This window comes from Haplochromis burtoni, unplaced genomic scaffold (genome assembly GCF_018398535.1).
Source record: "Haplochromis burtoni strain Fernald_Lab_line unplaced genomic scaffold, NCSU_Asbu1 Contig_215, whole genome shotgun sequence".
Classification (NCBI taxonomy): domain Eukaryota; kingdom Metazoa; phylum Chordata; class Actinopteri; order Cichliformes; family Cichlidae; genus Haplochromis; species Haplochromis burtoni.
In genome coordinates, this window is record NW_024582576.1 from 44,949 (window position 1) to 66,942 (window position 21,994).

Genomic DNA, 21,994 nt, shown 5'->3' on the forward strand with positions numbered 1-21,994 from the left:
ATAGTCAAATAACAATAATAATTCTCACTAGACCTTTTTCTTCCTTGAAGCTCAAGAAGATGCCGTTTGTTACTGAAAGCCAAGCCGTAATGTTCCTGCTAGTCTGTAAAATGTGCCATGCATTCTGGTTTTGTGTGCTTGGACTTGATGGATTATGTGTTATAATATGTAACTGGTTGAGCTTACTCAGAATTATGTGCACATCCCTGTGCCAATAAAAAGAATTAATCCAACCACAGAAAACATCAAGCTCGCTCATTATTTTAGTCGAACCTACTGACTGTTAAATAGCAGATTTTATTAGAGTGTTACATCCATCTGAAAGGCAGTTTGCAAGTTTGTACTGTTTACTGTCAGTTGTAATCTGTGTGATGAGGGAGAGAGTGTGCATAACCTCCAAAAAATAAGCCAAAGAGAGAATAACCAGTGAGAAGTCATGGCTCCATGTTAGGTATTTGTGGAGTGTTGGTCCCAGTTGTGATTTTGCTGATATTATTTCGTGTTCGTATTTTTCTGGTGTTCCCTTCATTTCTTAGACACGGTATGAAGCAACTTTAACATACTCAGAATATCTTTTTTGTTAACTGGCTTTGCTCACCCTGCAAATCAGGCTAGGGAAGTGAAAACTATAATATTCCAAAAATATGACGAGGTTACACACACAAATCATCTGGAAGCATGATGTTTTTACTAGGCTGTTCTCTTGACCGTGCGCTTTAAGTGAGACTGTCTGCTGCAGGAATAAATTTTACCTGCAACTTGTCCAGCTGTAAACTTACAGAAGTGCAAACTATGTGTCACATGATCACTGCAATTTGTACGTAAGTAATTTCCATGTCTCCTTTATTGGACTGTGAGAGAGTCAGACATGAACACAAGTTGCATTTAATGTGTAATTATGAGTTTGAGAGAATCTGTGTTGTTTTTCTGCTTAGTGTTGCTTGTCATGATCAGGTCACCAGATCAACAGTGTTCTGCAACATTCTTCTTTTTTTCAACATTATTTGTTTTCCCTGTTATTCAATGGTGGACTCAGTCTGTCTTCTTTTTGCTTCCTATATTATTATTATTATTTTTAATTGTGCCTTGATTGTGTTCAGCTTTGCCGTTTCCACCTGTGACTTCCTCTGCAATCGGCCATCTGAGTCATTATAGTCGTCTCGACGTACTTTAAGTGCTTGAATTCTGGATTCCTGTTTTGTATTATCTTATTGTCTCATCAACCCCATGAAGCTCATCATCTGTGATAATTATCTTTTTTAGAGCCTTAAAACAAAAACCAAACAAAGTATTCTGAAAGTATTAAAGACCTCTTGTCTGTTTATATTTCCTGATATGATGCTTAATTCATGTTGTACTTTTTCTTTGTAGCTGATGGTTCTCAACTGCATTTTTGGGGGATGCATCACATGTGGGGAAGGATCTCTGTGCTCTAAGTCTGTGGTGTTAATTAAAAAACAGGAAATGCATCTTATCCAAAGCTGTTAATCACACCCTCAGAGTAGTTCACATTTTTAGGATTATTTTTATCAGGGCAAAAAATAATCAACACTAGATTATGGCTTTTTTAAAAATAGATATATACTTTAATACACACATTTTTACAACCACAGTGCATCTAATGACATATACAATAGTACTCATGAGACAAAAAACAAACAGCTGAACAAGTCTTGCCATGCCTGATAAGTATTACACAACTCACTGTAAAGAGGTGAGAAACAGGTGCTTTAACCCATCTACAACGTTGGAAGTATCCCTTCCCTTCATCAGCATTCAGTGCAGTCTGTAATCCTTTTCACCAAAATGTAACACTGGCAGGTTTGTTTGATTTATATCCTGTCGGATCTTCAAGGTGAAGCCACGATATACATCTGCTGTATCCACTGCTGCTGAAGCTTGTGTATGTGTGTCAGTAGTGGCACGACTTAGAGAAACGTTTAAAGAATGCTTAAGGGTGCTGACTGGTAACAGTGAGTGTTGACACTTAAACACAAAGTTGGGATTTTTGACTACCATCGATGGTAGCGGAGCTGCTGAGCGGTTGATGCTGCATTGTCATTAACGGACGATCCAGGGGCGATTCTAGATTCAAATTTTCAGGGGGGCTCAGCTCCAATTACCTCCAAAGAATAATATTCTTTTAGCCCCACGTGCTGTTGTAAACTGCTTTAAGGCTTTCAAGTTTTAGAGAAGAGGTCATTGCTTCTTTAGTGGGCTTTCCCTTTGTGCTGATACAGAACTAGTTTTTACTGTAACTACACTTCTGTAGGTTTCTTGATGAGGTCCTTATTGCTGTTTAATATTTGACTTGCCCCAAAATTGGTGACAGTACTTGTGACTTAGCGATGACTTGTGGAGGTATTTGGTAGATTCCTTTTTGTCAGATTACAAGTTTAAAAGTAGGCTTTTAAATACACACGTGTACATCTCCACTTGACTCAAATGGTCTAAACTAGCTAAAGCATTAGAAATGTAAGGTAAGGGAAATTTGCGTGAAAATTCCTGATCCATGAGCGTGATGTTAGTGAAAAGTTCTCTGAGATAATCTTTGCTATAATGATCGTAGTGCATGCATGAATGTACCCCGTCTTCTTCTTAATGGGTGGACTAATCTGAACAAAACTTCCCCCTGTGTTATGTTCTGTTTGCTTTTCTTTCACGTCATGTTTAACGCACATTGTCTGTAATTTGTATCCATTACAGGATTTTTTCGACTCATCACTAAATATGGAATGAATAAAAAATGCCACAGGTGCAGAAGTATAAGACTCCTTTATTAATTTTCATAAAGAAGTCTTGCACATTCCTGCCCAGGTAGCATAGAGGTGGTTAAATGACCTTTTCTGAAATTTGCAACCCGTTTCTAATATTGAACCACAGTGAGAGTTTGCTGCTTTCAAAATGAACCTACAAGCTAAACGAGCTAAAAAGAACACAGGTCTTCAGTGTTTTTTCGAACAGTAACCCTTTCACAACACACATAGTTTATTCACTGTTGACACAAAACATATTGATTAATGCAGGTTTAGGTTCCAAAGACACGTATCTAAAGTTTCTGGACCTGACAGCAAAGCAGTAACAGTCATTGAAGCGATTAAATCTGTGACAAACTTCTCCAGGACAGGACAGAAGCTAATTTGACAGTTCTCTTTAAAATAGTCTGTTGTTGGTGTCACAGTTAACTTGACACAGATGCACTGGTGCTTAAAAATGCTGGATTTTACTCCCGGCCAGACATGACTGAAACACACATTGTAAACAAACACCATACCTGGTGAATCACTGCTTAGCATACGACGGTGTTTTTGACAGATACCCAGTAATAATGAATGAACATGCACCACAAAGTAGAAGACATATTGTAACACTGATTGCTACATCTACTTGTAGCTACTGCTGAAGTGCTGAAGTGATGGTATTTAGCTTCAATATTGCTGCTGAACTGTGCTTGTGATGGAATACTCATTGCTTTTATACATGGCTAACTAGCAAACCCACTTGTTTGCTAGTGATAATTATTGATGCATTTCTTCACAGTTCCTATAGAGAGCTTACATCAAAGCATTGGACTGTAGTGTGTGCATGTATGTGGTGATCCACTGCTGGCACCTCATTAATATGCTGTCCTCCTATATCTGCAACAGAGGGAACGGGAGACTGGCATCTCTAAGCCCTCTTGACCATCTTCAAAAAAGATAAAAGCTTTGACCCAAACTAGTTTACGCGGGACACAAAAAAAATATATATATTCAAATTCAGCAGACTGCTCCGTCCTTTTGACGGACAGAGATGAATGAAAATTGCTGCCAAAGCAAATACTGAAACAGCATAGAAAAACACGCTTTCTCTGCAGGCACCATCATGGGGCTTCAAAGGAGAAGGCGAGGACAAGATGAAAGGCTGGGTGCATTGTGATATTTGAAACACACTGGCTAGCCCTCAACTAACGGATGTCAAGGTCTGTGGGTTTTGCAGTCCCTTTTTTTTCATTGGGATATGAATGAATCGCGTTGAATCAAGTGCCCTCCATTGTGCCATGATGGTCAAGAGAACATCCAAGATATTCTTGAATAACGGGACAGAGGAGCACTGGTGAGCAAATATTTATAGGATATCTACAGGGTAAAGCTCTGAGCAGTTCAGTCTCTACAGTTCTTTCCCCCAAGTCTTTTTTTTCCAATAATAAACTGAACATCTACCAGAATACTCTGGACCATAAAGTTTCTTACTTTTTGCTAACCCTTAATTGTCCTTGAAACACAGGGTGAGGGTGGGGCGTCTACAGAAGGGTGTCTATTCACGCTCAGGGAAAGAGAACACCTATCGGGGTAAAGCCTAGTGTTACATTGGGCAGACTTTGTTCTCTGGAATGGGAAGCTGAGCAAATGAACCGCAGTCGGTTGGAGAATCAGATCTGAAGTCCGATCTGGGTGACGTGGTGCTGCCCACGGGGATGTGGGCAGCAATGGCTGACATCTCTCCCGTGTGACTCTCGGCAGTGATTCCAGGTCGATCAGAGGTCTGATTCAGGTTGCTATCAGGGATCGTCCCCACGCCGGTGAAGTGCTGGATAAGACACTTCCTGAACTGAACACAGAGCAAGATAACAGATTAGAACCTCTTATGCCATGTTCACATTGAAATATCATGTAATGATGAAATGCCCTGTTTAAATAACTTATTAGCTACTGTTAGCCAAACGCTAATGTTTACTTTCAGCCACACTTACTGTAACCACCTCTGTTATTTGACTTATCTGATTCTGAATTTGCTGCTGAACGAACAAATGTCACGGTTAATTGCTGGTGTGTTTGATACAAATAACATTTTACTAAAGTTGTTTGTTACACAGTGTGTTCAGAGTATCTCTCACACGACTGGATCTGGTACAAGACAGACATGCATTTGGAAGTAATGCTACCCACGAGCAATAACAGGACCACACTGACAGACACAATGAACAGCAGTAACTAATGCAGTATTTACATATACAGATCCAGGGCAATAGTCCAGAGCAAAATGCAGATTACTCAACTTGCTGGGGAGAGTTGTTTTTTTAACATTCCTTTATCAGCTATACATGTTTATGACCAACTAGACTGGTGATGGAAATTAGTTGAGGCTATATGCACACACATACAATATTGCACACTGCCTTTGCAGACTCTTTTTTTTCTCCTGTTCCTTACAAACGATCTAAACAGTAATCAAAATCACAAGTCAATGCATCTCTGCAACTAAGATCACTTATACTTATTTCCTTTGGTAGGACTAAAGCACTCAATAAACTGATCTGCGAAGCCAGTAATGTTGTAGGGACGGAGCTGGACTCCCCTAAGGTGATGTCGGAGAGGCGGATGTTGTCCAACATACGGACAATGCTGGACAATACCTCCCACTCACTCCATGACGTGCTGGCCAATCACAGGAGCACGCTCAGTGAGATTACTCAAATGCACCACTGAATGACACAGGAAGTCATTTCTGCCTGTACAACTCATCCATCTAATGCACACTGTGCAATAGTTACACCTTTTTGCACATGCGCTACACTGAAAATAAGAAATAACAAATATTTACAGGTTAGAGTAAAATGTCAATCATATATATTTCATCTCTGTTAAATTCTGGATATTTATAATTAAGGTAATTATATGTATTGAAGGTATTTCTTATCATTTGTAAACTTTGTAATAAATTGTTTAATTTAGTTCAGTCTGTTACTATTCTTATTGACAGTTGGTCTAAAGAGATCTGCTCTACCACCTGTGGCTACTAATCGGAAGGTTGGTGGTTCGATCCTTGGCTTCCCCAGTCTGCATGCCAAATATCCTTGGGCAAGATACTAACCCCAAGTTGCCCTCCGATGCATTCATCGGAGTATGAATGTGTGTGAATGTAGTTTAGTTTGCACTTGAGTTTAGAAGTGCTTGTATGAGTGGGTGTGAATGGGTGAATGAGGCATGTTGTATAGAGCGCTTTGAGTACTCCGGGAGAGTAGAAAAGCGCTATTTAAGAATCAGTCCATTTACCATAATTTTCTTAGGTATTAAAAAAGTATCTGATCTTTTTTTTCTTTGCCTGTCCCGTTTGGTTCTTTTGCCATCAAAATTATTGTCTAAAGGCAAAGAAAGATGCCCAACGGATTTACTTTACCAAATGGACCGTCCCAGCCTTGCCGTATTGGTCTATTTGATTCACCTTTGCTTTAATTGTTTATTTTATTTTCATTTGCTGAACACGGGACAGACTTGACTGGGGAAAAGAAAAGGGAGAAAGAAAGAGGGAAAGAAAAAGAGCGGGGAAGAGGGACGGTGATAAAGGGCAAAAACCAAAAACAAACAAAACAAACAGACAAAAAATACATATGTCAATCACCTGGATCACCTGTTGAGAAAGAAAAAAGAGAAAACAAGCAAAGAAAAACAGAGCTGAAAAGTATCTGATTCTGATGCTAAGAGCAAACTGCTTGTTCCTATGACCAAAGCAGGGAACCAGAGTGACTATAACTGTATATCATGAAGTTTGACTGTACAGAGGTGACCATGAAGAAGATCAGCTCTACAAGGTGTCCACAATATTAACGTGGTTTACTTATGTGAACCCCTCTAAAGAGATTGCATTTGTGTCTGAGGGCTCCATTTCTCACGAACATAAACACAGGCTGGTATCTTGTCAGCGCTCGACGAGGCAGGTGAGGTAAAGTTTCCTCATTAGTGATGTGCTGACAGCTGTCAATGTGCCACCATTACTCAGATGCAGTTCTGCAGAAAGAAATGCCAGATGGAAAATCCATGAAGAGAGAAGAGATGGAGTTCTTCCTGTCTCACCTGGAGACATTTAACCAGTCATGATGTGTACAGTTATGTAACAGAGAAAAAAGGGGAAACTGTAGCTGTATGCACGGTCAACTAGATATGAATTGAAAAATGTAAGGTTTTTGCACCTTATGCCCATAAGGTGCAGGACAAGTATCCTCTGGACTTCTTATAATGTGGGAGATGTCTCACAGAACATGGGGATCCTGTGGTAAAAAAAAAAAAATAGCCTTGTGCAAATCATGACAGTAATTTGGGGTTCTTCTTCTGCCTCTCATCCACCCAAGAATCAAATGTGCTCCAGTGGCATTTAAAAGCTTGACAGCAGTTTAGGTTTAAATTCAGAAGTTTCATGTTGCTTCACTGTATTAAAAACCCATTTACAGCTAGGTTACTACTGCTTGTTCTGTTACGCTGATTCAGCTGATTCTGACGGTGGCTGGGAGGCGTGCACCTGCTCAGAAAGACACAACAGCAGTGGAACTGACACCAGTGTTATCTTTAAGGATACAGCCATTTTTTAGCAGTCATTGATTTCAATCATTGATTTCACATTCCATCAACACTAAAAATCCCTAATCCCTTTTTCCGCTTCCCACTCTGTGTAGTCTTGAGGAGAAAAAATCATTCCCAACCCTCGGTGACCTATCTAATTTAATGGTGCAAGCCTCCTAACTGCCCCCCTCAAAGCAGCAGTGCTGTTCAGAGTGTGAGAGCAACACCTCTGCTATCCTCCGATGTCATGAAAAAGCACAAGGCTGCCGTTATGGCAGTGCTGCATTCAATAGCGATTCCTCCTGTGACCTAAAATATGTTGTAGCTTTTTATATATATAATGGTTGTATAAAGCTTTCCTCCAATAAAACAGTAACTTTAAAGCACTCCCACATAGAGAAACAGGTCATAAAAGATCTCTTTAATGGCAAAACGATTGGCCTGAAACACATTAGTTCTTTATAGCAGATACTTCCACCTTCTTTAAAGTTTAAGAACACCCTAAGGTTTGGAAAGCTGAAACTCTGACTACACCAATTTGTTCTGGTGACAAACTGAGGTCATGGGCAGGCAGGACATATTTATATTTATAAGAACTTTTTAACTGAAAATACTGTGAATTAATTCAATCTTTAACTAAACTGAGCTGTGCAACTTCAACAAAACCTTCTTTTTTCTTATTGCTGGCTGTTGGACTCATTTCTGTTTTCTTATATTTTTATGGTCTAAGAATCCTTTCTGGTCTTGCAGCTCTTCTGGTTCGCCAAGTTGTACCTGTGAACTTATTATTACACAAGAAAAGTAAATATGCTGTATCACATGCTTCTGGTCATCTGTTACCTTAGAGACCACCTTTCCAATTATGCACTTTATCTTTCAAAATGCAAGCTATCAGTTCTCCGGTATGCCTGGCTAAGGTACTCCCTTGTACTTTAGCTGGTACTTGTGCTTTCTTGATTTAATTTTTTACTAAACTGAGTCAATGGCAGAGGGAGTTGGATGAAAGAATTTGATTTCCTGAATAGAGATCAAGATCCTGTGGACAAAATGTACATTGTAGTACTCTCCAGAACCGTCAAGATTAGGACGGGGTTTTTTGGGGGGGTTATTTTGCTTTTTTAGATCCTCAATAATTAAACTAACATTGAGAGAGTAAAGCCTGTTTAAAGCATGAATTGAAATAAATTCCAATTATACCATTGTCATGGCACTGGGTCTAGTGCCCCAGTGTTTTTTGTTTAACTTGTACTCTTTGAATTACTGTTTTCTGTTTGTATTGCACTTATAGTTCCTGGTTTCTGTTTTTTCTGTTCTATTTCTGTGCCTCCCTTGTCTCTGTGCTTCATGTTTCCTCTGTTCCCGAGTCCATTTCCACATCTCAGTGTCTAGTCTGCGTCTTTATGAACGTCATGCTTCCTGTTTTATTTTGATAGTCCATGTCCTGCGTGCAGTGTATCTAGTTTTGCTTCCCCTTCTCTTGTTAGGCCTCATTTGTCCCAGCTGGATGTCCCCCATCCTCGTGTTGTCCTGCTTGTATATTTAAGCCTTGTGTTTGTCTCTGTCTGTTGTTGGGTCCTGTTCCTGGTTTGTTTTCTTGTTTTCTAGTCTGAGTTTCTAGTTTCCAGTTTAGTTTGTTGTATTTGTTGTTTTCTCAGCAAGTAAAGCTTCGGCTTTGAGTTTACCTTTCCGTTTGAGAGTCCTCCTCCTGCCTGCCACACAACATAGTCATGACAGCTATGGTGCTCTATGAATGTAGAAAGTTTTTTTTCACCTTTTAGCTTTTTGAGGTTTAATGTAACTGGAGGTGGTCTTCCTCTAGAACTACAGGGATATATTACAGTAGTCATGCATCAAGTCACCTCCAGCCTCTACTTTACCTCACCTTGTTATGTAACCAACAGAGACACAGAGAGGGAAAAATATCAAGCAGTAGAGGTCACTTGATTGTTATGAGCATTAGCAGTTGGGCTGTTTAGACCTGCCGGCTAGGTGTTATTTACATTCAGTGGGTCTGGCTGACCTACTTAAACGGCAAAGTGGGGCAATCTGATGGAGATGGACGACATGCAACAGACTACAGGCAATAGTCTGATCTAGGCCCTTTGACAAGCACATGTATGAAAAATGTTATGTAGTCAATTCTAATGGTCATATTTCACTGCAGTAATGTAAATAATCCTAACAGAAAATAATAAAAACGGTCAATTACACAATATGCAAATGAGGGACCCGTGAAAGGAGACATGACACTGCATTGCACTTTGTACACTGGGAAAGTTACAGGAAAGTGATATACATTCTGTTAATTATTATAAATAATTATTTAAATCTCTTCTTCCCTTCTTTCTATTCAGAAATGAAAGAAATATAAAATGCCCTGTAGTTCCATGGACAATGAGAAAGGTGGTGGATCATCCCTAAAAAGCACACGTACAGGCCTGTCTTAACTTTGCCAACATCTAAATGACTCAGAAAAGACTGGAGAAATTTCTGTGGTCAGATAAAACTAAAATCAGACAAAACCTTCTTATACAGTAACTGAGCTGTGGCTACGTTTCACTTCCACATCAACTGTTTTACAGCATTTGTTAAAGTAAAAGAAAAGTTGTGACTTGATAAACGACGATGCTTAAATAAAGCACTAATTAAGACATTTAAATAGTGCTTTAAATATGGTGGTATTTGGAAATGCTTTGCATAAAGAACGAGTGTCTTATATAGAAAATGGTTTATGCCATCAAGGGAATAAAACACATCCAAGGTGATGGGTGTTCAAAGTCTATACATTATGTGTCAAAAAAATCTCCCTTTATTAGTTCTTTCAAAAGCTGCAGTGAAAATCCAGGTATTAGTCCCTTACACTGAGAACAGAGCAAGAGAGCACAGAGTAAAATAAAAAATTAAGTAAATGACATGAAGACATGTCAGCAGCAGCCCTTTTACAGTTTTTACAGTTGTGCACTGTGGATTTTATACTTCAGTCATTCACCGTGCACTGAGAAACAGGCCGACACTACAAAACAACAGAATAAACCCACCTCTATAGTTCAACAGCTTTCATGTGACACAAGCAGTAATGTGTCTCCAGGAAGGAATGGCCAGACTAAAGTAAAGCAACACTTACTAGTGTGACTAAAGTGAAACTATGATGCAGTGGCTCTAAAAATGTCTACTTACCTGTTTGTTCATGAAAACATAGATGATTGGATTGTAGACGGCAGCTGTCTTGGAGAAGAAGGCTGGGATAGAAGCCAGTCTTGGATCCAGTTCAATAGTTGGATGTGCTGTGACCAATATGGAGAAGACTGCGTATGGTGTCCAACCCACCATGAATGCCACGATCATCACCACCACCATGCGGGTCACTTGGCGCTCTGGTTTCCTGGCAGTGGCCAGACGACCGTGTGATACCTGACAGCAACATAAAAATGTATGCAGTCATGCATTTGCTGGGACGTCCGCTCCTGGAAAGATTGCAGCACTGGTGCTCCAGACCAGCAAACTGCCAGAACTTTAACTTTTATAGAGGCAGTCACACAATAACTGCTAATCAAATTAATAATTGACCACAGGCATCTGACTGCTACTTCCCCTCTGAATTCCTACAGAAGCCGTAAGATTGTGCTTAGTTTCTCAGAGTTGTGTGAAAACTTTCTTTTTTACATAACTGTACATGTCCATCAGCTGATCAGTAATATCCAGTCATTTCCGTGTAGGTGGACAACAGCCATTATAACCTGACGCTTATTTGAGAGATGAGTAATAGTACTGTCAGCTGCAATGAGCAGTCATCCAGTACCTGATATTCCCTGTAATAAAAGCTCCAAATTGAGAAACATCTTAACTAGTAATTTACTGAGTCACAATGATGACATCAGTACAGCGCTGAAGTCTGGTTTCTGTCATCCTTCCTTCTGAGCTCTCCTTCTTAACTTTTCTGTCATTTTGTAAAACTGTAAAAATGATAGTGTGTGTGTGTGTGTGTGTGTGTGTGTGTGTGTGTGTGTGTGTGTGTGTGTGTGTGTGTGTTGTGTAAGAACTGACCTTCCTGAGCTTCCGTAGGAGCTTCCCATAGCAGAAGAAAATCACCCCGAGAGGCAAAATGAAACAGGTGACGAAGAAAGTAAGGATGTAGCTGTGATCTGTGATGTTGGTTGAATACCTGTTCAAAGATGAACAGAAAAAAAAGTTTGACTCCATTTTAAATTAATGTCACTGTGTCTACCTGTGACTCCCTGCGAGAATTAAATCTAAATAAGGCCATCTGCAGCAACCCCAACTGGTCGCAGCAGATGGCCGCCCTTCCCTGGTTCTGCTGGAGGTTTCTTCCTGTTAAAAGGGCGTTTTTCCTTCCCACTGTTGCCAAAGTGCTTGCTCATAGAGGGTCATATGATTGTTGGGTTTCTCTATATATGTATTATTGTAGGGTCTACCTTACGATATAAAGGACCTTGAGATGACTGTTTGTTGGGATTTGGTGCTGTATAAATAAAATTGAGTTGAATTACGATCTAAATTCAGAACAAAATGTCATTTTAAGGTTTTTCAAAGAAAACAAAATAAAAAAAAAATACTTCTGCACCTCATTTGAGCTTCAGTTCAAAAGGGTAATTTCACAGCTGACACAAATTTCTGTGGCTCAAAACACCAGAGGGTGGGGTTTGAAGTGTGGTTCAGTTGGAGATTTGCAATGCAACCTCACACCTCATTCATTTATGGAATCCATGGTGCTAAATATCAAACACTGAAGTTGTGTTTAGAGGACAGTAGAGTTGTAGGAAATTGGTAGATTTGTACAGAAATCCTCGGACCTGTGACAGCAACTCACTGGAATCCTGAAACTGTAGCAATATGCATGTATTCAACCCTCTGAGGGGCAGGACATTTTCCTCATTAGTGCCATCTACTGTTCAGTGGGCCAAATTAGCTTACAATTCAATTACCTAGTCACTTCTGCATATAAACAGACAGCATTGAAATCACCTCCAAGAGTCATTTTTAATCAGGTGAATTCCTGCACTGTTGCTGACAACTCAAAAATGAAATCAGCTATCAGGATCTTGCTTTCCACCACCAGCTGGTGTGCTTTTTCTCCAACAACATGCCTGCCAGAGAAAATCTCTTCATTCACATTGTCGGAAACAGTAGTGCTGCTTCACACTGGGAAAGAATGATATTTCAATCCAATCTGTTACAGAAACATTACATTATTGCTCAGACCATAAAATATAAGTTTAAAACACCCAAGTTTTTGCATGAAGCTAGACAGAAGTAACTGGACTATATACTATAATGAAATATTCTCGTTTTGGGGTTTTTTGTTAAAAAATGTGTACTATGAAAATGGAAGAAGAAAAATAAACTTTTCATGTTTCACGTTTTGTGTGACAGGTTTTTAAAAAACAATAAAATAACAAATATTTTATTCGAAAGAAGCCCTAATTCCTATAAAATACACTGTGATCACTGACACACAAACCTCTGATTATTCAAATTAAACTGAGAATATATGTGGCTGAGAGCATGAACATAATTAAAAGGTTGACCTGTGACCATCAGAACTTTCTTAGTTTTGGACCCGCTTGTGTCCCACTCTGTCTGGATAACGGCTGCAGATGCAAAAAATACTCTTCAGCCTATAGTTCGTGCACCTATGGTATGAAATTCAACATCTTACATCACCTTATTCTCAAGTTATTCTCATTCAATCAATTTGAAACTCCTACACTGCTTCGTTCTTGAGTTCTCACATTCACAAACTTAAGTTGCAGCAGTGGGAAACCAAAAATGCTTGTGAGTTAGCGACAGCTCCAGAATCCTGGAAGAAGAACTTCAGCATTCTCTAAAAAAAAATCATCTTTCCATAAATTTAGCCAACACTGGTATCGTCCATGCTGAAGACTGAGTCGCTGATAATAAAAGGGGAACATATGGAGTATTTGAAACTAATATATGAGATTTGTGTAATTTAGATTTGTGAAAGAAAGATGCAGTCTGGGAAACCATCAGCTATCATCTGCTGACTTGGGCTTCTGCTGTAGCCATATTGTGCATAAATATAGTAAAAACAAGGAAAACAAGCTCATGAAAATTCAACCTCCAACCACATCCTACTTAAACTACCTAAACTTAAATGTATCCTCCTTAATGTTATGTTTTACTGCAAGGTGATAGAGTTTTCAATGATTTGACATGTAGATGACATTGCACAATGCTGTACTCACATATTTACAATATGCTAGTGTCTCTAGTTGACAAGGAAACAGAGCAATAGGCAAACCTCCAAAACAGTATACATGATAGTTTAATGAGCGTATGGTAGAGGGCGAATAATATGTGCCATACATGCAGATCTTCTGATCAAGCCCAGGGATTTGAGCTGACAACCTCCTAACTCTGCATGTATCTTTGTACTAAATATCCTACAGAACACCTGAGCAGTAGAGGGGATTTCAAAGAAAGTCAGTAGGATAAAGTTAGTAGACTCCGTGCAGGGTGCAGCTACCTGCCAACAGTTCTGTGGCAACATGCGAGTCCTTCAAAAGCCAACGCTTCCAGCACTGAATATTTGCATATATACATATATGCATATAAAAAGATGCACATAAATGAGGCTTTTAAAATTTATCAGGCTGTGCATGTTGCAACTGAAGCTCACACACCTGCTCCTGCTGTTAACCAAATATTTTCTGACACAGCTCACACCGTGTGCAGCCAGAAATGTAGGGGATTATATATGTGGTTGGTATCTCCATAAGGTGATGTCTTAATTGCATTGTGTGGACAATTTGTTCTCCTGGCGCTTCTTCTAAGCAGTGGTTCTCCAACGGGGCTTCGGGCAAACTCTCAGCCCATATCTGCACGCCTTTGATCAAAGCAGCTAAATAGCACTACCCAGATGACGCCCTGAGGGCCGAGGTTAGAGGAGACCTCTTTTTTTTTATAACAAAAATTAGGACACAGCAAGCTAACATGGCTGAAAGAGCGACATAGAGCTGAGTGACAGGGTTGAGGGAAGAATGGCTGTTCCGTTTCTATGTAAAACACATTGTTTAAGGTTAACGTTGAACCAGTGAGGTTCATAAACACCTAAAATCCAGTAACATTAATTCATTTAAATTCTGCCATCAACATGTTGCACCTCATCAGGTGACTTAAGTACATGTAAAGACAATCTTAGGGACATACTCACATTCAATGACCCTTCATCATTGTCTTTGAGTATTATAGCCCTTGTAAACTTGCTTGGGTTAAATGACCAACTGCCTCAGTACCACACTGAACTTCATTCAGTTTGGAGAAACACGCTACACCTTATCTGCCCAACACCAAACAGTCACATATTCATTTACATCTCAAGATATTTCCCTCAGAACCAAAACAGAGCAAAAACTATATTGTTTGTTTCTTGGTTTATTTGTTTTTTTGCATTCATAAAGCTAAGGCATAATACTTGCTAACCAAGTAAACTTGTTAGCACTAACAATTAGCTTAGCACTCTACCATCTCATTAAAAAAATGGTCAATTCTGGATTAAAAGAAAAACAAATATCATCATAGCAACCTAAACACTAATGTGGAGGTTTCATGCTCCAACCAGCGACATCACTATTTTGGATTGCATGCTATGGTTTGAGAGTTTCTTATGACGCCACCAAGTGGTCAAAAAAAATGATTCACAAACCAGCAGTTGTTTATATTTAACCAAATGCAGCCATTGATTTTGAATCGGTGCATGATGTGAGTAAGGAAAAACGGTCTTAAGAATTAAAGTGCAACTCAAATCATAATTTTCTGTTAAGGTCAATCAAACCCTGCTTTCTTAAGTATACAACAGGGTTATTTGCCCCAAAGCAAAAACCTCTAGCATTGAAATACTTTTTGGGTATTGAGGAAATAAGTTTGGCTTTTTTTCTAAATGGGATTTGTGTGTGAGAAGTGCTCATTTCTCACCAGTCGGGCTCACAGGTGGTCCCAATCTTGCTTACAGTGTATCTGTTCCATCCCAGCACTGGAGGGAAGGTCCAGATGAAGGAGAAGGACCAAACGAACACAAGACCCAGGATCGCGTGCTTCGCTTGCAGTCGGATGTTACCCAGAGGTCGGCAGATCACAAAGAACCTTTCAAAGGACAGGACAGCCAGGGACCAGAGGGCCACGATCCCTTAGGGAAACAGCAGGAGGTCAATGTGGTTGAGCCAAGTGGGACATTTACCAGTGATACACAGCAACATCCCAGATTTGCACGAGGTCTGGGTAAAAGCAGCTGCCCTGGTGCTGAAATAGTTTAATGATTTGAGATGGGTACATTAGGTTATCCCCTAATGAGCTTTGTTTTAAAAAGGCAGTATTTAATTGTGGTAATAAGTCTCTCTCATAGAAGAGCTAATTGCTTATCTCTCCACAGTGAGATTCTTCATGTGTATTTCTGCTAGTGTCACTGGGGAGAACTAAAGACAGGGGCATAAACGAAGGTGTTCAATTATCACACATTTAAACAAAAGCCTCTGGTATATAGGTTCCCAAATACATTCATACCATTACTCCCGACGGTGGTTTTATAGCTTTTAAAGTTCTGATAACTGAACATCAAAGGAGGGTTTTTCTAGAAGAATTCAGTTTTTACCCATTAAGATTTAATGTATTTATCTGTACAGCACAGGTGCAGTACAAAGACCTAAAAATAGACACAAACAGAAAACATTCTCCCCCTGAGTAGAATATTAATTGGAGCATCCACCCTGTTCGAGGGGAGAAGCTCACCTAATGTAATGACTTTCATATTTACCCACACCCTTTTACACGCACACATGAATAATAGCAATGACACTGCAGTTAATCACTTAAAAGTGCTGTTAAAGCAAAAACATTCGAGTGGCTTTTCACCATGAGCCTATGGAAGATGTGCGCTTCACTTCAGCGGGTTATTGATCATGTATCAGCGCAGCTTCTTCAGTTATCATCTAGACTTTGCAGCTTAGGATCAAAATCTGTTCAGCCTTCCAGCACATGGCCACACAAGTCATTTGTTTGTTATTCAGTAATAACTGTACGCGACAGGGTTGCAATGCAGCGCATTACAGCAATTTGTCCCCACAAATAGCCCACACAACTCGTTATAATCATGGAGCAAATAGAGATCAACACATTGATTTCTGGAGTTATTTAACATCACTGTCTGTGTGTAAGCTCTGGGTACAGATGCCATCAACTAATGCACTGCATAATGCAGTTCTGGTAAAGAGCATATACAGTACTGCAATAAGCTGGCTCATTAAAGCACCACACGTGACAGTAATTTGATAATATTCTCATTAAGTTGCATGAAAATATAAATTCATTATAAATTAATATTTTCTGTTGACAATCTGTCAGTTTTACAGACTTAGACAAAATCATCCTTTTACTTCATGTGCCATTCCTCTCTGAAACCATGTCACAAATCCAATAAGGCTTTGCATAAAATGATTAAGTATTCAGACTTTATGTACTGCAGGTGTCTCACCAGATGCCCATGATCCCACACAGCATGGGAACCTCTGCATCCCATTCCAACCCACCTACTTGGTTATTGGTGGTCACAGCGCAGGTAACCTACTTAAAGCAAGTCATGTACAAAAGTGTGTGAGAAGGCTTCTGTACCAGGATCGCTTTAAATACTGCTTTACACTCTGGACTCACACAGCAGCAGGAAGCAAATACTATCCAGGTTCAGTTTAAACATAATGCACAGTTTATAAAACAGCCCTCAAAAGAATCAAACTTCAAGTTAACAGTGAGACTGACATTGATTTTGGAGTTATAGTTTTACTTTGGCCAGAAATGTCTATCATCCCGATCCTTGTTTAAAGGGTGTGTGTCAGATAGAATGGATTTTTAAATATTAGTCTTGAGCTGTTTAAATAAATAAACATTTAAAATCAGTCTACACATTGATGGATGCCAGAATGCATTTATTATTTCAACATTTCTCCTGTCACTGTAAGAAAGTAGTGCTTTCATCGTTTGAATCTTGTCCAAGGAAAGCAAGCAAAATTCCTGAGGCTGGAATGTTCTGTCAGTCAGAGGGATTGATTCTTTATTTGACCTGGCTCCCAGATGCCCTAATTTATTAACAAGCGTTTAGTGACAAAGTCGAATAACACCACGTGGAGTTGTTTTACTCGCACGCACAGCAGCTCTTTTTTGCAGTAAAAGGAGCCACTCTGACAGCTACAGCTATGGAACCTGGAGCTTCATTCATCTCTGCCATTACAGTAACAGGATGGGGGAAAGTGTTAACCTACCGAAAAAAGTAACTGCAAAGCCCTCCAGGACGCAAGCCCACTTCCCGAGGAAGAAATAACCCCTGGCGTTAGTCAGGAAACTTATTACTCCACCGGTGAGGGAGACTAGAAAGTCGGCGATGGCCAGATTAACTATAATGTAATTCAGGGGCTGCCTCAGTTGTTTGAACTTGAAAGTGACAAACATGACCAGGAAATTTTCGGTTAAAGACAGCGAGCTGACCACAAACATGAGAACGGCCAGGATAGTGAAGTTCCAGGGCGCGATGTTCTTGATGGGTCCGTTAAAGGGATCATCGGGGGTGGAGAGTTCAGGTGCCACGGTGTAGGACACGCCATTCACTGACACGCTGAAGGTTTCCATTGTCCGTGTCCGGAGAGTCCGCTGGCTGCTCTCTAACCCTAACCTCGGTCTCCTCTTCTCATACTCACAACTTAACGTGGAGTCTGTGCCAGACAGGCGCGCTCTGCAGTCACTTGGAAACGCGCCGCTTGAGCTGAGCACGCTGTGCGCTCCGGGACTCCTCTTTCCAAAAGTTCAGATGTTGAAATCCGCGCTGGCCGCCGCGCATGGCGAAGCGCAGGACGGAGAAATCCGCTAAAAGCGCTTGGGCGTGATTGTGCGCCGCTGCTGGAAAGTGTCAGTCTGCATGTGAGAGCGGAGCAGAGCGCGAGCTGTGCGCTGCGGTCAGGGGAGATGTCTTGAAAAAGCGCGAGTGGACGAATGATCGGGGGCATCTCGGCGGCTCTTATATAGGCGGCTCCGGCATCGCTGCTGTCCTCCAGGACGCCCTCTCCGTGCGCGCTTCTGTTCAAGCTCCGGACACTGTCCAGTCTCCAGGCTTGGCGCGTACTCCGGATGAACCCGGCAGCGCATAGCTGCCATCCAACACTTTTACACACGAGCCAGTAATTACTACCATGCATGATTAATAGGCTACATCTAGTGTGTGGCTATTTTAGGTGCATTTCGAAAGGACACGTAGAGATCTGGTGATTTTCGCCTTTTCAGTGCGCAATTTATTAGTGATGCATAATTAGGCACCGCAGCGGAGTGATTGGTCGCAATGGACCTGATGTATTCGTCTAAATTAACTATAAACGTTCACCTTTAAACTCTCTAAAATTCACATGCATATTGAAGTCCTTGAGCGATACGTGTTAAATTAACCTGGATAATTAGTCTTTACTCACATCTACAGGAATCCATCATTTATGGCACACAAATTTAAAAATTCGTGTGTGCTGCACATTGATCACAACAAAGCTCTCTGTTATAAGTAAATATGCAATTAAAAGTTCAAGTCACACAACATGATGGTGTCAAACTGGAACACACCTGGATAATTACCAACCCAGTCATCCATTAATCTTATAAAGGCGAACATTTTACAAGACAGCCTGTTATGCTCCAAACCACCCTTTATAATCTGAGGGAAACTGCTTGTGCAGAGAACAGTCTGAAAGCAAGGAAGGTTGTACTTATGCTGATAAACCACTGATTTTTAAAGAGATCAGAAGGCTGATTGACTGTATGCCAGTCAGCAATAACATTAAGACCACTGCGTGAAGGTGATCAGGTCTTTACCTCTGAATGTAAAGTGCCACCACCTTAATATTTTTATATATCCAGCCACAGGAACAAGCACTGACATACACATTTGAAATCTCAAGCTAAGTGAGCATTCATTGGATGGACCGTTCAACAGTTAGTGCCACTGGAGAGAACCGGTGTCCCTGCTCCAGCAGGTCAAAGTTGTTTTCATACATTTATGAAATGTATGAAAATTGCACATCAGGCTTTGCAGTTTGAATCTCTCATCAGACGAGAGGCTAAAGTACAAACTCGTCTCAGAGGATTTTTAAAGCTCTTTTAAAAAATTAGAGGCTTAGTGAAGGTTGTGTATTCTAAATGATTAGTTAGAAACAGCTTCACTGTTACTTAGTGGAAAGTGTCTCTTCAAGAGCATTTTTACATCATATTGGCTGTTTAGGGGTAAGAGGAGAATTTCTTACTGAGAAGACTGCCTGTGTAACTTAACTGCAGCTATCCAAAACATTTTCTTTCAAGCAAGAAAGTCAAACATCCAGCACTATTGAAAGCTGTGCATACAGAGAAACCGCCTCATATATAATTCCTACACAGTGTGAGACATTATTAGTTGCTCAAAGGTTATAGAAAATAACACCACAAGGAAGGTGCATGCAGCGCTAAATAAAACTGCTCCTGACTTTAAGTTTGTGTAATTCAGTGATGATACAATTCAGTCCGAGGCACGGCATGAAGGTTCAAAAGGATCAAGAGTTTCAAAAGGATTAGGAGTTAAAGATTAGCTCCAAATTCATTCCCAGTCAAACAAACATGTCATCTATATTTCAGGTTCCACTTTCATGTTAACCTAGAGCCAGAACCTGAAGGTCAAGCCTGCACAGAACTTTTTCCTCTGAGGTGAATCACCTTCCCGCTGTCTCCATCTCAGCCCAGTCTTTGATCTAGTTCCCTCTTGTGGAAGCCAGCTTGTCACACCTCAGTGACCATCACGTAAATGAGGATTTATTGCCTGCTCTAACTGTCCAGACCTCTGTATGACTGCTTTTGTTTGGCAGGTGTTTTAAAGCGCTACTGCCGAGCTCAACCTTGTGCTTTTGCTCAAGAGAGGCAAAAGATCAGATTCACTTAGTTCATCTTTTGCTAAAATGCTTTCCACAGTTTCTTCAAATACAACATCATTTAGCTCCAGCAGTGATTTTCTATTGCACCTGACATATACTTCTGCATGAACACCTACGAGCCTATCAGTGTAATTCAGTGGTGTAAATGTCAATGATATAATCAGTATGACAGCAGGATGACATGTAACATTCCTCTGGCTCATGCTTATTTTTTTCCAGCACTGATGTTTCTCCTTTTTAGGCAACTGACAGCACAAATTCATGTCTTGGCTCTGTTACATGTGTACCAGTCTTCTGTGGCACCGGATAGGAGTCCAAGCCCAAGGGTGGTGGGGGGATTCACCAGGACAGAACTGGAAAAGTTAGATGGTCACTCTATAATGGCATAATGGCACTCTATGATGGTGTGGAAATGGCTGAAAATGGGAGAAGCTCATTCACAGATTTCTTTCTTGCTTAGTGATCCAATAAGCTGTTTATGTTTTAAGTTTTTTGAGAAATGAAAACACATAGCTGGGAAAATTAGGTTTCTTTATTTACATGTTTTTTTGTACTTTATTTCCTTTAAAAAAAATACCCAACTTACAGAATAGGACAAGGCACGCAATCAGCCTATTTAGAGAAAGATACCTAAGTAAACAAGAAAAATTATGCAAAGTTTAGATGAGGGATACATGTGAGGGTCAGGGTGCTCTTTTATGTTCAGTGCAACAGACAGGGAGAAGGGTAGGACCAATAAATAGGTCATTTCATTTCAAACCAACACAGGACTTCTGCTTGGCTGAATCCGATTTGCATAAAAATTTTATGCTACAAAGTTTGAACATATATAATACTGTGAAACATATATATTTGAAATTGTCATGGTTTTATCTTTAATAGTTTTTGAGATATTCATGTTCAAACAGAGCTTCAGATTTCAATGTGCTAAAAAAATAATGGAGACGACTGAACAGAAAATATTCCAAAAATATAATTTTCTTGAGATGAAAAAAAATATCTGCACACGTTCACCACAACGATTTCCTGTGTTCTAATCAGAGTACCATCTGGAAACATGAGAATTTTGTTCTATTTGGACAGGACAGTCTCCTGATGGGGTTTGTTGTGGTACAACTTGTCATATTTGCTCCAGCATGAAAGTTGCATAAATAGAATGATAATAGAATTTTATTCATTTTTGTGACAAAAAAAAGACATTTAAAAAAGTTTTCTACATACTTTTACTGATAATACTGTGAAATTCAACTAGTTTTCTATTGCAATGTGGAAATTTTAACGATGCCTGACTTTGTAGGAGTGTGGGACTGTCATTTAATATTTTAAATGTTCAAAAAAATGTATAAATCACATGTTTGTTCAAAGAGATAATTGCAGGTTCTAAAAACTTTTGAAATATTTTGCAGCTGTAGGGTGGCTGCAGTTGATTTCTATAACCCCTTATAAGAAATTTCTGGATCATGAGTGAGTGTATTATATTTGTTTATTTTGATGGTGCAGTTTGTGCTTTTGTACATTTCTGCCTGATATGACTGACACCAACTATGCAACAGTGCATGCAGATCTGAACAACTCACAGTTGAGATGGAGGATGTATTCAGCTTAAAAGCACATAAAACAGGCTTTCCTTATTAGGATCTCATCAAATTCAAAGGCATCACAAAAGCATTCATTTTTAAAATATTGACTGGATTTGATGTACGGCTGTTTCTCGTGAGC

At 39.9% G+C, this 21,994-nt stretch overlaps 1 protein-coding gene across 1 annotated transcript; it reads right to left on the bottom strand.

Moving 5' to 3' along the window:
* Positions 1–1,543: 1,543 nt before the first annotated feature.
* On the bottom strand, positions 1,544–18,527 carry valopa (vertebrate ancient long opsin a). Its single transcript, XM_005936836.3, has 5 exons — positions 17,603–18,527; positions 15,270–15,480; positions 11,361–11,478; positions 10,494–10,727; positions 1,544–4,590 (listed from the first exon to the last, which is right to left on the bottom strand). The coding sequence occupies exons 1-5, from the start codon at positions 17,964–17,966 to the stop codon at positions 4,345–4,347; spliced, it is 1,173 nt and encodes a 390-aa protein (XP_005936898.1). The 5' UTR covers positions 17,967–18,527; the 3' UTR covers positions 1,544–4,344.
* Between the last annotated feature and the right edge of the window lie 3,467 nt (positions 18,528–21,994).

Bases quoted from the DNA above. Each gene is read 5' to 3' on its own strand.
- valopa (XM_005936836.3), bottom strand. From the start codon at position 17,966: ATGGAAACCTTCAGCGTGTCAGTGAATGGCGTGTCCTACACCGTGGCA. The intron at 10,728-11,360 runs GTCAGTTCTTAC...TGTTGCTGTCAG, and splicing joins TCCTACGGAAGCTCAGGAAG to GTATCACACGGTCGTCTGGC. The intron at 4,591-10,493 runs GTAAGTAGACAT...CTCTGTGTTCAG, and splicing joins ATGTTTTCATGAACAAACAG to TTCAGGAAGTGTCTTATCCA.